The 17346-nt window shown below is 41.6% G+C and overlaps 1 protein-coding gene across 1 annotated transcript in view; it reads left to right on the top strand.

Moving 5' to 3' along the window:
* snd1 (staphylococcal nuclease and tudor domain containing 1) overlaps positions 1-17346 on the top strand; it is a 160254-nt gene that overhangs the window by 51814 nt on the left and 91094 nt on the right. Inside the window, exon 16 of the mRNA XM_075471701.1 lies at positions 2504-2613. Within this exon, the coding sequence (XP_075327816.1) occupies positions 2504-2613 (110 nt within the window). The remainder of the gene's footprint in view (positions 1-2503; positions 2614-17346) is intronic.

Here is a 17346-nt window from a genome sequence, read left to right as displayed (position 1 = left end):
TTCTCTGTGGATTATGCTTGGGGGGGAAAAACACGATTCCAGCCCTTATCATAGCTCTGGCCAACCCAAGCAGAAACTCGTATCTCCCTCTCTGAAATTACTTCATACACCAATTTTTGCTAACAGTATGCAGTATTTTCCCCTCCAGAAGCCTTCTTTTTTGTTTGTTTCGTTTAATCCGCATCTCTCATCTCTCATCTCTCCTCTTGCTGTTTGTTTGGCTTTTGTTGTTCTTTGACTCAGGCAGTATTGTAGCCAGTCCTCACAGTCCCATGTGTTTGTGTTGTCCTGGTACACTTCTATAAATACTTTCAGATGATCTCATCCTCTTCCTATCTGCTACACAGGAAGCTTTTTAGTTTATTCAGTTTTGTCGAAGTTTAGATTAATGGCTGCAGTAAATCCTGTACCGTTGGTTTATACAGCTTGGATGAAATTTAAATTTACAATAACATCTCCTTGGCCCTTTTTGTGGTTCACTAAAGTACATATTTAGAACTGTAATGAAATCAGTTCATTGTTAGTTTTTGTAGACGAGGCTTAAGATTCTTTTGGTTTTATCTCTGCTGTTTACTAAGAGGAACCAAATGCCAACTTAATGTCTCTTTGATTTAAGAACTCGCATTATATGTAAAGTGTAGACCTTTATTTCTGGAGACAGTTGACTCAACAATTCTTCCTAACTCTTCAGGACTGACTGTACTGTGGCCTCTTTTTGTCTGTCCTGGGTCAGTTCCCCTCCCTGCGCGTGTGAATTCGCTGATATCCCTTGTCCTCGTTGTCACAAATGGGACGGGCTTGGGCATGTAGGGATCAGAAAGCATTTGGAGGGGGAAAAAACCCAAAACACAGCCAGCTGGTTCTTTTAGAGCAGTTATAACATCAAACTGGAAAACTGCTACTCGCGAGCTTGTTTGTTAGGTTTTGCTGCCTCTTTGGTTTGATCGCACCTTTGGCTTGCTATGTTGGTTTTCAGGTAGCTGTGACAGTTATTTTGTTCTCCCAATTTCTAAGTGGATTTTTACAGTACCAAGGAAAAATGAAGTTCTCTTTACCGTCCTTCGAGAGGTGAACAAAATACTATCCCTTCTGTGGGGTGGATTTCTTTGCAACTACAGTAGCCGGTGTTTAGTCTAACCTGGTACATGGTGGCCTAGATTATCATTGTAAAGAACTGTTGTATCCACAAGTTTTGTAAGCGCCACTGAAGTGTCTCTCTGTCCTTGGGGTAACATTAAATATTACAACGTAGAGTGTAGTTCCATCTTCTAACCTGAGAAATGCATGAGGTAATACCTAATCACACAAGTCTATTCTACATATGTTTTCCAGCAAGAGTTCAGCTGCACATCCCTGACACAAACATCTCAAACGCTTGTTACATAAGTGCATGATCATTTGGAGGAAGCGTAATGCAATATGGGAAGGACGCAAACAACATTTGCTAAAACCAGGAGTGAAATTCAAAGCCTGGGATCATCTTGCACCAAGACAGCCACGCTCTAAGTCACCAGGTTGCCCTAACAAATCCGATTTTTACCTCCCTGTCATGTATTTGGGAGTCTGTCCTGAGGCGGTATATCTGTCATGCCAGTAAATCTCATTAAATTAAACCTCGAGTCACACAGGAAAGAAAGACCCTGAGCAGAGAGTTGCTGCTTTATTAGCAGTATGCTTTAGGCTTTAACTCCCACCTGAAACTATCGTTAGGGTGCTTTATGTAAAACGGAGCCAGAACCTGCTTGTTGTTTTGTTTTGAAAGTGTGAGGCAGTTGAGCTTATTAATTGAATAATGCACAGAAACGTGATTCCACCACGTGGACTTGAACCTCCCCTTGTCGACTTTTTCCATTGTAAAAATTTGCGGACTCGTGTTTTCGTCTTGAAGTTATTGTACATTGCAGCACATTGCATAAACAAGCACTATTTCCAGTCCTGAAGGAGCGTCCAACTCGAACTGAAGCCGGACATTCAATAACAACTGTTCATAAACAATTCATGTGTGTGCGCAGAGCCTTGACGAATGCGTCCAAGATCACACACAAACTTAACTGTTCATATTCACCTTCAACTACAGAAAACTCTATTTTGCATTTGTTTCCTGCACTCTCCCTTTATCACAATGTACTTATAGCTGTTTAACTTCTCTTTTCTGCCTCAAATGCTCGGGGTTGATACCTTAACCGTTAAGCGCAGATGATGGTGTGCTAGGTAAATCTGTGTTGTGCCACTTGCATGCAGTTTTGTGTGATAAGGAGGACACGCGATGTTTCATCAGTTATGGAGAGCACCAAAGGTCCAAGAAATTGCAGATAAAAGTATTTCTGCTGACGGTTATAGGACTTTCTTCATCTTTGCTTCTCTGTTTTAAAACGAATAATCTCCTCGTCTTTTCTGTCTCATAAAGCCAAATGACGTGAAAGCAATTTTGCACCTCTCGCTGCTCTTTTGATAAGCGGCTTTGCTGACCTTTGTCTCCAACAATTTTGTCATCTTTGGCTAGGTATTGAATGTCCACGCAGTTCTCGTAATACGCCTGGGGGGATGCAGGTGGCCGAACCCTTCAGCGAAGAGGCCATGCTGTTCACCAAAGAGCTGGTGCTGCAGAGAGAGGTAAGCAGTGAAGCGGAACACTCTGGCTGTGGTTTTGTCATTTCCCATCGCTTCAGTTCCTTTTGGACTCCTGATGTTCAAATCCTTCCACTCTCGCTTTTCTGTTTTTTTTGTTTTGTTTTTTTTTTAGTCCAAGTTGAGGCATCTGCTGTATGTTGCTGCAGTTTAACTTCATCCCTTAATTTTAGTTTGCTTTAAGTACACGATTACGGTTTCAGAGATGTCAGAAAGGCTGTTACTCTTGATTCGATATTTCATTAACATCAACGAATACAGTTTTACAATTTAAATAAACTACGGAGGAATGTTGTCTTTTTTTCCCCCCTCCCTTTCAGATGTCATAAGTGACTTTATCTCTTGTCACATAAAGCTTAATGTCAGTCTGTTATGTTGTCAAGAGAGTTTATACAAAGATGGGACCACTGACTTTAATAAGCTGATTAAATTGTTTACTCCCTGGCGAACTTTATTACAGCATTTAAAGCACTGTACACGTCCCTTGACTGATGTCAAATCTCATCCAAAATTCAGACAAAGGTTTACCCTCTCCCGTCCCCAAACACATATATACACAGAAACCTTAACCATACTCCCCTGCTTATTCCCATTTTACAGAAAGCTCACCTGATAGTGGATCAGTGCTCCTGGGCTTTAGAAAACTCCATCCACTGTGTGTCTGTTCATTCACATGCTAATAGGTTTTTCTAAGAAGCAATGAATGGACCAAAGCCATGATGGAACTAGCTATAATCCTGCCACCACTTATCCAGGCCACACACTCCCTCTCTTCTGCTCTTCTTTTGCATCTCTGCTTTGAATGGCTTTTCCTGTGTAGGGTAGCTGACTCCACTGTCCTCTAGTGTTTAATTCTCATGGAAATTTAGCCTTAAGCAGTGTTGCAGGTAGACAAATGTTTGTGTCGCAAACGGCAACATATTAGGAAATTATTAATGCATGATTGGAGATTGAATTAAACAATTGCTATCAAGCACATTACCTCAATCCCAACTCACTGACACACACACACACACACACACACACACACACACACACATCTCACCCTTACTATTCATTGGTGGTGTCAGCAAGTTTTTAACAGCAAGGCAGTATTTATCAGGCATGAGGACCACATTCATCGAGATAAAAACACAGATACAGTTCTAGTCTCACCATAGTGAGGGTGTTATACAGTCCCCGACAGCAAAACCTGATCGAGTTCCCTGAGACGGAGCTCGAATGAAGAGGTTAGAGGAAGCGCACGAGCTCTGAGTTAGCAGCAGAACGGAAGAGATGATGAAAGTTGGCGAAGTCACTGATCTTTCTCGCCATCTTTCATTGCTACAATGAGTACAATTGAAACCTGTCATCAAGGTGTGTCACACTCTAACATGATTATGGATTTTTGACTTCATTAGCGTGCCATTCTGCTGTTGATTCACTTCTGAATAGCATCTGATTGCAGCAGCTTTTAAAGATGTTCCTCAGGTGGCTTCAGGTGAATAACATTTGATTTGGGTTTTGGTGGCAGGATCATTTGCATTCATGAAATATTTTTCCTCGCTTGCGCACCTCTGTGCCATTTTGAGTTCTCAAGTGCTTTGTTGAGCTGATGACATGTTGACTCAGTGCTCTGTGTGATCCGTCCCCCACCTCCCCATATGTATCATGTATTTCACTACGCTGTGATTAGACATTTTCTTCTTCTTCTATTCTTTGAAAGGAAGTTTGGGTGCAGACATGAGCACTCTCGTCTCTTTTAGTTTTCTACTAATGCCCCCCCTTGTAATCTTTCTTTGTTCTTATTTGTTCCACTCTCGCTTCCCTCGCAATCTTTGGTGTCCAGTTTTAAATATCTAATATGTCCCTCATCTGAATTTCTCTCTACACTGCTGCACAGCAATGTTTTAATTTCACTTGATGCAAACTTGCATAATTAATGTGGCATGCAGTGAGGGCAGAAGCCCTGGTTTCTGTCTCTGTTTCTAACCTCCACCACCACCCCTGATTTTGCTTTGTTTCACAGATGATTCTCTGTGCTATTTCTCTCACTTTCTTACTCCCTCCTTTTGAAAATCACTTGTTTATCAGCCCTGTCTTCCCGTTTCCCTGCCTCTCTTCCTCCTGCCTCTCCCTGTCCCCGCTCTCTCTGTGTAGTGTTAATCTCTGACAGACACTGCTCCCGTTCCCTGCGTGGAACCAAAACAGCAGCACAGAATTCTGAAGCGAAAGGAGAACACATCGGTAAACACCACTCCCCAGACGTTTCCCTTCTTTTTTGATGTCTTCCATTTAATTTCTCTCACCTCCCACCTTCCATTGACAAAACATCCATTCACTATCTCAGTCACTGAGCCTCTGTGTTGATTTATTTTTATTTTTTTCACGCTTTCGGGTGGCAACTTCAAAAACTCTGCCTAACCAGGAGGGAGGCGAACAGAGGAGTGTTGCCGCATTGACGTGTTTATCGAGGATGAGTCAGTAGTCTTAAAGAAAGACATAAGATGATGAAAAAATTCAAACCATTCACACACCTAATGAGTCATTCCAGCTGAGATCTCAGTGTGGTATTGACATCAATATAAGGTGCATCATATTTGAAAGTTGAAAGATTTTTTTTTTTTTAAAGCACTCTGCTTACTGTTGCTTAACAATCCTTCCTTTTTTGTTTTCTCAATATAATCATATCCAGCATCCGCTTAATGCTTTGCATGTTTCTTTACATTCAGTAAACATTCTCACTTGTGGCGCTCTTGATATATTTTGCCTTTGAGTTAATAGATGAGACGAATGCTCTCGTTCAGATTTCCAGTTATGGGAGAGGAAGTAAGGATGAGAAGAGAAGGTGAAGCTATTTGAGCGGTGATGAGAGCAGGCTAAGTGGACTGTAATTTGTAGTGTACTGCTCTGCCTTCGTATGCCTTCAGTTCTATTGACCTCATTCAGTCTGGGGTGGTGTCTCATTGTCTGTTCTGCCCAAACTGCCTGCTCGTATGTTTTATATCTATCTTGTTCATCAAAATTGTCTTTCACTTGTCATATAAAGAAAAATATGTCCCTGATCACACGACAGAAGCTCAGACTCATTCTTTACAATTTTATGTGCTTTATTTTTCTATCCATACTTATCATTTCCAGCATGTTTTATGTTTGGACCTTGAAAATATAAAAGCTTATTGTCGGGTAACAGAACTTTGGCGCATGTGCTCGCAATGTAGTTTCTTCTATTTGGCTGAATCTGAAACGACATGGAGTAGAAGCTACACATTACTAAAAGTCATTTCACTTCTTATTTTCTTCAAAGTAGATGGTGGATTTGCCTCTTTGCAGTTTGACAGAGCTCCTTATTTCACCTGGTGATTTTTAGCCTGAGTGGAAGAAAAATTTCTGGCAACATCAAAAAGCAGACACGGACAACAACTTACCTCTGTCTCTGTGTAGCGCGGCGCTTTTAGGTTGTCATGCGGCGTCGCATGGCATCCTAAACCAAGCCCAGTCGTGCTTAAAAGGGTCCCTCGCACCCACATTCCCCACCCTATGAGATGAAAACTGAATACACCAGGCTGCCAGTGTCGGGGGTTGGCACCGTCTGCCTCCAGACCTGCAGGAGGCTGTGTTGTGGAGGATTGATGAGTCACTGTGCCAGCGTGGCATCACAGATGCCTTGCTAATGCCTGCCTCTAGATCTCTCCGCCTTAATAACTGTTCTTAGTGAGCATTTTAATTAAATGCTAATAAACCCAATACCTTTGTCGTTTGAGGAGAAGTTTGCTTTCTGTTCTCCCTGCTTGTATGCGGTCAATCTCATTAAACCTCTACCACAAGTAGAAGTATGAACACTGGCAGTTGGATAATTGAAATGTAACATGTCTGTCGTCGCTTCTATTTGTCTCGGCACATATATAGTCAGTGCAGCTCAGATCAATACAGTAATCTTTCTTTGCAAACACACAGCATGTATACTTCACAGATTTGACCCCTTTTTATACACATTATTTTGCCACTTATGGCCACAGGCAGCATCAGATTTTTTCACATCTCCCATGCTCTCACATTGATTTCAGATCAAGCTTGAATTACTTTGGCATGAGGTCGATTACACAAGTGCTGGATCTCCCCATCTTTGACCATGTCACTGTCTCCTTCAGTCTCCCTCACATTTTTCTCCCATTTCGACCTGTTTTCCAAGCTTAGGTTTTTGCATATTCTGGACTCGTCTTCTCCCGTCTCGTACTTCAGCATACACATACACTCCGTGTGTTTGCATGTTTGTGAGAGAGACAGACGGCGTGTGAATAGACATAATGAATAATGCATGGTGTGGTTTCCTGGTCAGTGAGACAGACGGTGGGGACTGAACTGCCCCTCCAGCTCCCCCCATCACGTTGTTTCGTTAAATAAACCACGATTCCAGAAGGCAACGCTGTATATTGCTTACTGCTGCTTTATTGCCTTAGTCAAGATATGTCCCCATCCATTAATAACTGTGGCGCGAAGCTAACAGCAAGACTAGTTTGGATTATATCCATATAAGCAATATTCAATGCTTTTTACCATTATATGCCAGCTTGTTACCAAAAATGGCAACAAATGTGTTTTATTATCTAATAGTAATGTGACCCAGATGGGACTTCTAATTATTACATTAGAGTAGCAACAATAAAATCAATCTTCAGCGGCAGATGAAGATAGTAAAATTGGTAAATCTTGCTGCACAGTTTTCAATTGATCCTCGCAGGCAATGTCACATTGTGCAATTAGTTTAATGTCGAAACAAACCTGAGAGGTGCTCAAAGTGAGTGTTTCAATTATTCACCTTTTCCGTTTAATCCATTTATTCCTCCAACCTCCTTCAAGTCTGTCCTGGCCGCGTGTCATAATTGGGCTGTAATTGTGTCTGTGTTAGTGCTGGTTGTGTTGCTCAGTGGAATAGAACAGTAGCTGCAGGACAAGTGCCAAGCTGTGCTTGTTTGCAGTTTAAGTGCAGACTTTGTCTGTAATTTAAAAGCTGACCTTGAAATCCGCATTAGCAGCCTAATGCCATTGATAGTTGTCGCACTTGAGTACTTGACCATCCATTTGGTTCCTCGCATAAGTCGGGACTTAATGGTGTCAAAAGTAGAGTTCATCATTTGCTTTTGCAGCAGTTTGTAGATAAAGCACAGCTCAACCTGTTTAGATCAGTTTCACTGCTGGTTGGCTTTGCTCCTTGAAAGTATTGAATTATTGCCTGAAGGTGAACTGAGTGGCCCACATAAACGCTTTTGCGCCATCGTGGTGACGAAGAGATAGATGGGCTTGGATGGAGATGGAAAGATGAGAGAAAAGGAGAAACCTGCCCACCCCTTTATCGCCACTTTTTTTTTTTTTTTTTTTTTTTACGAGAGCGACCTTGTGTTTAAAGCGTGTGATGGGATTGCAACTTTAACGTCCATCCTGATAAGAGCAAACGGCACAAAGACACAGGCACACACTGTACTTTGAGGCCAACTGTATCCTCTTTAGCCTCTTCCTGTACACGAAGGGCACTGCAGTGTTTTTCCACATCACCAAGAGCAGTAGTTTAATTCTCTTCATGCCCTAAAAAGTACATTTTTCAGCCTTTTGTTCCTTATTTTTACGTTCTACTTTTATTCCACTCTGCATCTAGGGTTTAGCTTTTCTTCAAGATTATCTTATCATATGATCTTATAATTAAGGTAAGTGTATGGTGCAGCAAACAAATCTGAGGCAAACTCTCCAAAAATGATACATTTAGACACATTTTCATTAACTGGTTTGGCACAATGTACTCACTGGCATAGTGTCCATAGTAAGACTGAACAAGCCCTTAATACACCTGAGATTAGCACCATATAATGAAGTATTTTTAGTATATTTCACAAGAGAACTGAGTTTTCTTATATAGCCATGAATTATCTTCGAAAAGGGTGAAAACGGCTTTGATTTAGCAGGAACACTTCTGGTGTGAAAAATTATACATTTTTGCCTTTTCAAGCAACTTTTTTTTAACATAACGCCCGTAAAAGACGTTGCCCTAAGCACTGCTATAGACCTGTACGTCCTAAGCTAATACAAAATCTGTATTGTCTCAGTTAGCCTTTTTCCTATTAAACTCCTGCTCTGCTGTTTCAACGTGAATACTGAAGGAAACTGGCCAGGGAGCCAGGTTGATTTGCCTTGTTGGTTCTTATGTGGTCAGATGGTTCCCATTCATTTCCTGTTCTGCCCCATGAAGTCTCTTCACATTTACTGCTCCTTTCTTAATTGTTTTTTACTTATTAGCATTTTACCTCCCTCGGTGAATTAATGCCAGTCTGTTCACACACACATGCACACTCTGAGTCTTTTCCGTTCCCCCAGACTTGCCTTTTCATAAATTTTGTGTGCATGTTTCTTCTAGTGACCTTTTTAAGTCTTAACCACAGGAGTGAAGCGCACACGCTGAACACACACAGATGCCCTCATTTTCCTGATATTTTGCTTGTTTTGCTGGCTCTCTTAACAGGAACACTGTAGCAAAAGAATGTCATAAGATGCCGTGTTTATCAAAAAGGCAAAAAGGTTCACGTAGAACTCTGAGATCTACTGCTGGAATGATACTAGAATTTTATTATTTGATTTAACTTTCTCGAAAACGAATATAGTTGTTTAGGAACAGCCAGCACCAACCTGGAAACATGTGGGAGGTTTTAAGAGGTTCAATTTCTTCTTGCAAGAAAATTGAGTGAGTTTACTTTGTACAAGCAACGACAAAGCAGACATGGGTCTTTCAGTGCTTATAGTTCCCTTGGCGACACAGCAGTTGCCACACATCGATATGGTCTTGACTGTGGGGTTAAAATGCATTATACACTCACATTTAGCCTTGTCCGTTCATACGGCTGTCATCATAAAAAGAGTCAGTCTGTGTCTTTTCCTCCCCATGCTCCCTGTCATTCCTCCTTTTCTGCTCAGTTTGATTTAGGACTCCAACACACAAACATGTACACGCTGCGTTTCTCAAGACCATCCTCACTTGTTGCCATCTGCGATGTTCTTTGTGTGTCTCTGTTTTTCCCGTCAGTCTGCTGTCACTTGTTCACTTATTGAGGTGTCAATCTCTGACCCCTGCTGCAAAAGGGGCACACCTGCCGAGCCCTCCCACCTCTTGATGTCGGGTCCTTTTCCATTCTCTATTCGCCTGACTTTCCCTACACTCACAAGACACTTGTTTACTCGTGCGTATGTGTGCGTACCTTCTGTGATGCGCAATACACTATAGCTTTAAAGATCAGAATAAATAAGCACCAAATAAAGGCTGAAAAGAGGAGAGATTTGAGGCAGTAATCCTTCACCAGCTTACTCCAGCAGAATGTCCTAACACCTGCATTCTTTGCCTCATTTCAGCATCTTCTTCCTTCTACCTCTTCTCTCATTCCATTTCTTTATATCCCTTAACAACAAAAGAGGCTTCCTCCGGAGCTGTGTCAGCGATCGGCATCTCCCCACTCCTCCTCTTCTTTTAATGCGTTTCTCAGAGGACGGTCAGGGGCATAAAGGGAAGGGCCAACAGGCCTTGCAAATTCTATTCTGAAGAAAGAACAGTGGGATTGGGCTCTCAGCCTTGAATTTGCACAGATAAAGCTAATGGCAGAAATTGGTGGAAGGCCAGAATCTGTATGTGGGGAGCTCGGGCTGGACGATAAAACGTTCACGAAATTATATCGCACTTAAATTTACGTCAGTCTCGATGATCATTATGCAACATTTTTCAGTTGATCCATCTACAGAGCCTGCTGTGTGAGCACTCCAGTCCACTAGTTGGCAGTAATGTGCCTCTTAGCTTGTTGCTAAATGGTTTTCCCAGACACTTGGAAGTAGTTGACAGAAAAAGGTCCCACTATGTCAGTAATGCGGAGGTGGTTTGGATTCAGTAAAAATGATGAGCGGAATAAAACGGTGTGCAAAGTTTGTCGTCGGTTGGTGAATGCCACAATGGACACGAGATTGCGGATTCTGGTTTTGTTTATCGTACTCATTTAATTACAAAAGGGAGAAAACTTGTATTGTTTCCAAGTAAGTTTGCACAGTTGAGTGTTTACACGGTTGATAAATCTGTTCTAAAGTTTGACCATATTTCTTTTATGATGTGGTCATTATGAGTAAACTTTTGAAATTGACATCATTATCAAACTATATTGCGATTGATCGATATAGAAAATGATATTGTGATATTTTTTTTTTTCCACTTTACCCAGCCCGAGTGTGAGCAGAAAGGGTTTCCATTGAGGCCAGCTATAGAAATGTAGCTTCTTAAATATCCTCTGCTGGCTGACTCCCTCTCTGAATGTGCAGAGGAAGTTCTAAGAAAGACTGACTGGTGCACTGCAGTTTCTTGAAAAGCGTTAAATCCCTTTCAGAGTGCTTCAGTTACACTGGTGTGAAAGCTGATATGTAATCCCACTTTTCATTATCTTAGCATGTTAGCATGTCGGTATGTATTAATGGATATCATTAATGCCAGTGGAAGATTTACATTTGGGTAACTGGATTTCAATTCTCAATCTTTTTTACCATCAGATTGTTTTTCTTTGAATCCCTGCTCTTCATTTATATGAAAATATGGGTCGCTGTCCTTTTTAGAAGTGCCCTTTCAAAAACGTCCTAAAGCCTAACCGGTGTCTGAGAGCAGCTAACTAAAACATTAAAGTTTCCTTGGAATAATAAAAGCGAAGTTGATGCTTGTAAAAACATAAAAACTATTGTACAGCTTAAACTTTGTTTCCGTGAATCATTTCTAATCCCCTAGTGTTGTTTAACATGTCTTTCAAACAATATCATTGAAAACACGCCCATGTGCCCTCATACCCTAAATGGAGAAGAACGTTGCAATTAGTGTGAAATTATCCTTATTATGCTGCATCCAGTCTTTACAGGTTAGAATGAAACAGATGGGTGTTGACATGCAAGGGAAAAGTGTAAAACCAACAACTATGTCCTCCACTGTTATTAGTGGGGGCCTCAGTCGGAGCGGTGTTCTTGTTAGCACTGGGTTTGTGGAGCTGACATTTAGCACCCACTGACTGACAAACGCTTGCTTCCACATACATTTTCTGTCGCTGCTCCCTATCGCTCGTCTATCGCCTCACTCCAACTCGTCTGCCACTTTTGTTGTACAGTTGACACTCGAACACGCACACGTCCACAGTAAGTTGCACACACACAGTTATTATCTCCTGGAACAATCCTAATGGATGCATTTACTGCTGTGAGCAAACAGTTTGTAACTCTGCTGCCAACAGTGGGAGGCTGAAGGCTTGCCAAGTCTCCTACCCTAAGCATCTCTTCGTTCCTCTCCCCAACCATAAACCCTAAACTTTTTTCTTTCCCCCTCCCTTTTCTGTTTTATTCCTCTTTTTTCGTTCTGTTTATTCCCCTGATGTCTACACTCTGAGTGCTGTGGTTCGCAACTGGGTTTGAAGTAATTTTTACCACGTCAACAACAAATCTATAATTGATGGACAAACACAGGGTTGCATGCACATATACATCTGTGTTTCTGGTTGTTTAATTAGCAGGAGTGAAGAACTAGAGAGGGGTTGTGGGAGAAAAGCAGCAAAATATGTGTCCAATTACCAGCATCCCTGTTGGGCAGATATTCTCAAATTAGCCATGCTGATGAGGATGAGGTCGCACTTGGCTTGAGGCAACGCTGAGGTTCTGATTCACCTGTTTTTCTAAAGGCTTTGGTTCTGAAATGCTTTAAACAGCCTTGAAAACAATTACTTAGCAAAGTATCTGCGTGAAGGATGGCAGGAACTCATCCAATGCCAAGGCTACGTAGACATATCTGTGTATAATTCTCCACAAAGCCAACAGTAAGTTGCCCCCTCAGTGACGACGCTTTATCAACCGACTGCTGATTGGTTGGAAGTTTGCCTCAAAGGAGATGATTGCAGCAGAATTCACCACAAAGAAGAAAACTGTGAAAATGATTATTGGAAAAGCACAAAGAAGTGCACTGAACAGTCTTGAGCTCCTTGTCCAATGTCCCTTTTGTCCTTTATGCGACAGGACAGTTGGGCAAAGGACCCACGATGACGCAAACACCCTATATTTTTAACACTGACCCCAAAAGTGGCAGCAGAAAGCTGTAAGAGGCAGACGTGCATTACAACGCTGTGCATGGCAAAACCCTGCCTTGACCAGTACGGTCTCCTTAAATGTTGTTATGCAAGATGTTCTTTGCCTCAGCATATTGCTTTTTTGTTCATAAAAGATTAAACTTCCAGTTTTTTTTTTTTATTATTATTTTTTTTTATTTCCATTTATTTGTGGATTTACCATGTTGAGTTCCACTCTGTTTTGATAACTACACTCTTAATGTTTTACATTTATTTCCTGGTCGGGCTGTTCTCGTGCTCTCACTTCAGGTGAGCTGGATGATCTTAAGACTTTTAGTTTCATCCTGCATTATTCAGCAGTTACTGGGTTTAATCCTATTTGCTTGCAGTTTTCTGGCATGCCCAGATCTGATGAAAACACACAAAGCAGACGTTGGATCATAATGGCCCCCTTTACAGGACATATACACAGATCATTTCACAGCACTCATGGTCTTCTTTTTGTCTTTGCACTAAAGTTTATTCAGACTTGGAGAGACCTTATTTCCTACAATGTGGTGAGGCTTCGGTTATCCACTGCAAACAGAGGTTTGCTATCGATTTGTTTGATCTTTAAAGATCACAGCTGACTCAACTACACATACACACAAAGATTTAAACACTCACAGCAGTTTGCTGCAACAACGGAAGAATTTTGCCGCCACATAAAAACAGTTTTTAACCTGCGGATGCTGTGCGCAGCTTTTTGGAGCTTTCATCTTGACGTTGCTTTCATTTGCCGTTCTTTGCTCAGCTGTGAACATTTTCTCAGCACATCTTCGACATTAGCACACAGCTTGTTATCTTGAAGTCCATAGGAGAGCAGATTTGTGATCCCGCAGTTAATACAAAATGAATCCTGTGCTCTTCATGAAGTGTCAGACAGGGGCTTATCTTTTGTAATCACATTTCCACTGCTCCTTTTTTCCCCCAATTGTATTGCTCTTTGTTACTTACGCTTGCCCTTTGTCTCCCTGTTTTTTCGTCTGTCTCTTGCCCACTTCTGCTTTTTGTTTTTTAAACTCTCAACCATATGACACGGCTGTCCTCTGGCATTCTAATTCAGGTTACAGAGATAAAGTGTTGCCCTTGCTATCCACCTAAGTTGCTTCTCACTTCCCTTTTTCCTTTCTTTCTTTCACTGCCTTGATCAGTGCAGGAGGCCATTTTGTTGCCCCAATTCTACACCTCCACAATCACCAAAATGTCCACGCTGAGATGCACATTGTCATCCTTGAGAAAAATGAATTCCCAAAATACTCTTTGTAGCCCCCAAACTCACCCTGCTTATAGCACGGAACAGCAAACTTAAGGCTTCCCTTGGCCTTATTTAGCTCCTTGCTTTGTACATGCATTATAAAAGCAAAGATTTTCTAGTCTTTCAGTGGTTTTCACTTTGCATGGGAACATGTTGAAGTGCTATGGAAACAGCAAAAAATGGTCTGGTGGTGCAGTCAGTACAGACATCCTCAGTGATGCTGTGCCTGTGATCACCATTTTTCTCCAGGACATAAATCTTGACAAAAGCAGTGAAATTAATGGTCAGTGGCTTCAATTTTTTTTTCTTATGAGCCTTTATGTCTTTATTTGTGTTGGTGTGCACACGCAAAAACCTCCGTATACCCCACCTCACATCTCAACCCCCTGCTTGCTGCTCTCCGTGGACCTGATTTACTACACACACACACACACACACACACCCACACCCTTCGGCCTCTGCTATTGGATGTGATCATAAAAGTAAGGCTCGATAGTCTCTGGCTGCTAAGAAAACACGGGGATGTTTTTCACCCGCCAAAAGGGCAATAAAGTCTGTCTCACAGGGAGCAACACACTTGAGTGGTTCTTATGGCAAAAATAGGTCACACAACCCACCTGCAATTCAGTCTGTTTTAGCTGCACAATCTTGGTGCATTGGAATCCAGCGTATATGCAATTCTTTTGACATAAACTAAAGCCTCAGCAGCACTGGGATCATTGCCAACAAAATGCTGAAATAACTTTTTTTCTTCTGCCTCTGTTGACCTCGGTAACAACACTGGTCACTGAATACGGGTATTTGAAATCATTTTCAACTAAACTCGGATGCACCAGAGTGCGTACTATAAAAATTCAGCTGATCTTTTTTTTTGCACTGGCTTTGTATTGGGCCTTTTTATCTGCTCTCTGTTGCGCTGCTTTCACCTTTTTGGTTGGGTCTCCTGTACAAGTCTCTTTCTTTGACATTTGAACCACTCTTTGACCAGGCCTGTTGGCAGCATGCTTACAGGGTTGCCCCACTCTCTGCTCCACTAGCGCAGCGACTAGCGTGCACACAAACGTTCTAGCTCTAATGCATAGTTCCCACGATCAGTTGCTTTCAAAATAGACAAATCTTTATTCATCAGTTTTCACATAGGAATTTGACCTTTGCGTTTAAGCTGTAGGCGAAGCACCCGGGGAGAAGTTTGGGGATTGCTCAGGGCACTGAGCACCTACATTTAGGTGAAAACCTACATTTATTTTTATTAGAAATCCCTTCCAAGTCAGGAAATCCCACTGTCCACCTCCTGGTTTCAAGGCACATCAATAGCTTCTTAGCCATGGATGACCCCATGATCATCAATGATCGATTTAAGGTGTTTACTATTTTTATTTTTAAATAGATTAGAGATGATAAAGTCACCTGGTTTCAGTGTTTTATTTTTTATTTTATTTTTTTTTATTCTTCTCTTTTTAGAGTCCTGCCCTCGCATTCTTTGCAAATTAATTAGGGAGATCTACATACCTGCTGCCCAGTGATGCCAGTGTAGAAATGCCCCGAGCATTGTAAGAAAATGAGAGAATGTAAGCAGTGAACAGGGTTTCTGTGGATGGATGCACTGCCATACCTTTCTAATGGGTCATCAGTTATGATTGATGGCTATAACTTGTTAGTGGGCCTCTTTATTTATTTTTAAAAGAAAAAAACGGTATAGTCGACATAGTTTTGCTTGTCTTCTTTACAGGCTTCACTTAAACAAACTATTTGAAATATAAGGTGCATGTCATTTTAGAATTGATTTAAAGCTGCCGTCTGCAACTTTTTTTTAGTCATATTAGCTTGAACTGTCATGGGATTCTGGAAGTAGAATAGTAAATAGGCTGTTTAGGAAAAATCCCGAATTCTGTAGCTCCCTCTAAAGCCTGTAATCGTGCTTGCAAAAATCGAGCGCTCCCGGCTGTTTTTAACCAATCACGTTAGGTTTATTATTTATCTATTATCTGAGCAGAACAGTCACCAACCACGTCTTCCATGCTGAGCGTGAGTCTGCCCCCAGCTTGTGTACGCACACACTGGTGTGAACTCACGTGCACAACCTCGTCCACAGAGGGGGAGGGACCTGAAAGTTGTATCAGTTCGAATTTTCCGACTTTAGACTCGGAATTTTGAAAACCTGCCGACGGCAGCTTTAAAGCTGCGTAGAATTAGCCACTTGGCCAGTTTTCAGAAGTGAAAACTGTAATTAGTTACATTGAGGATTTTGTTGATAAATGGCTATGATTTTGAATAATGCTGACTGATTTAGGTAATTTTGCTGGAAGAATGTTTGGTTTTAGCAGTCTTTTGGATGTCAGTGCACAGTAATTGGCATAAGAAAAAAAAAATCTCATTAAGAGATTGTATCAAAATTTTGCTTCTACCTTCAAACGAACGGGTGAGCGAGCATGCGTGTTCATCTAAGGGCTTTGACCTTTGTCACTGACAGCTTGCACCTACACATGGGTGCACTGTTTTGTCCCTACGTTTCCATTTGCCCTCACGTCTTGATCGCCCCACCCTCCGTGCTGTAATGTTCGCCAATGTCCCTTTCTCAAGTACCCTCAATGGTCACGTCCATTTCTTGTATCAGCACTTCTTATCCGCTGCACTCTGTGTGCCCCAGTATTCCCCACCCCCACCAAAAGGAGTGTGGTGCAGTCCAGGCCATTCACCAATCATGTAAGAGCCACAGCGGCCAAGCTATATATCCCCCCTTCCATCTGTAGCTGGCACTCTTGCATCACATTTGCTCTGCTTAGTCTTTTCCCAAGTGCCTTTGCTTTTGCTTCCTTTCACTCCCTCTGCTCTGCTTTTCCTTCTTTTGGAAGCTTTACGTCATCTTTGTCAGTGAAATAAATCACTTTCCCTATGCTTCTTTTATTTTTGTGTCATTCTTCTCCCATCCTACTCATATTTCACTTGTGACCTCATTCTCCTATAATTAGCACCTCTACACTTCACATGTTGTTTTAGTATCTATATCTTTTCTTCTCTGAAGCACGTCCCTTGTCGTCCACTATATCCAGCTCTGCCATATTACTTTGTGTGCATCTTCCTTTTTTTCTAATATTAACCGATTTTGACTTTGGCCAAATTTCTCACTCCCTAATAACTTTCTAGTAATCTGTCATGCTCTTTGTTCCTTTAAAATTTTCTCTCTTGCATCTCAATTATGATACCGCCTTATCTTTGTCCTCTAACTCCAATCTCAACCCCCCCTCCCCCACTGCAGCTCTGAGTTGTGGTTAAATAGGTCCATCTTCCCGTGCTTCCTCTCTCCAAAGGCTTCATGATTGCTAATGAAGCACA

Source organism: Odontesthes bonariensis, chromosome 8 (genome assembly GCF_027942865.1).
Source record: "Odontesthes bonariensis isolate fOdoBon6 chromosome 8, fOdoBon6.hap1, whole genome shotgun sequence".
Taxonomy (NCBI): domain Eukaryota; kingdom Metazoa; phylum Chordata; class Actinopteri; order Atheriniformes; family Atherinopsidae; genus Odontesthes; species Odontesthes bonariensis.
Note: the sequence above shows the minus strand (reverse complement) of the source record. Positions and strands in the feature narration are given on the sequence as shown.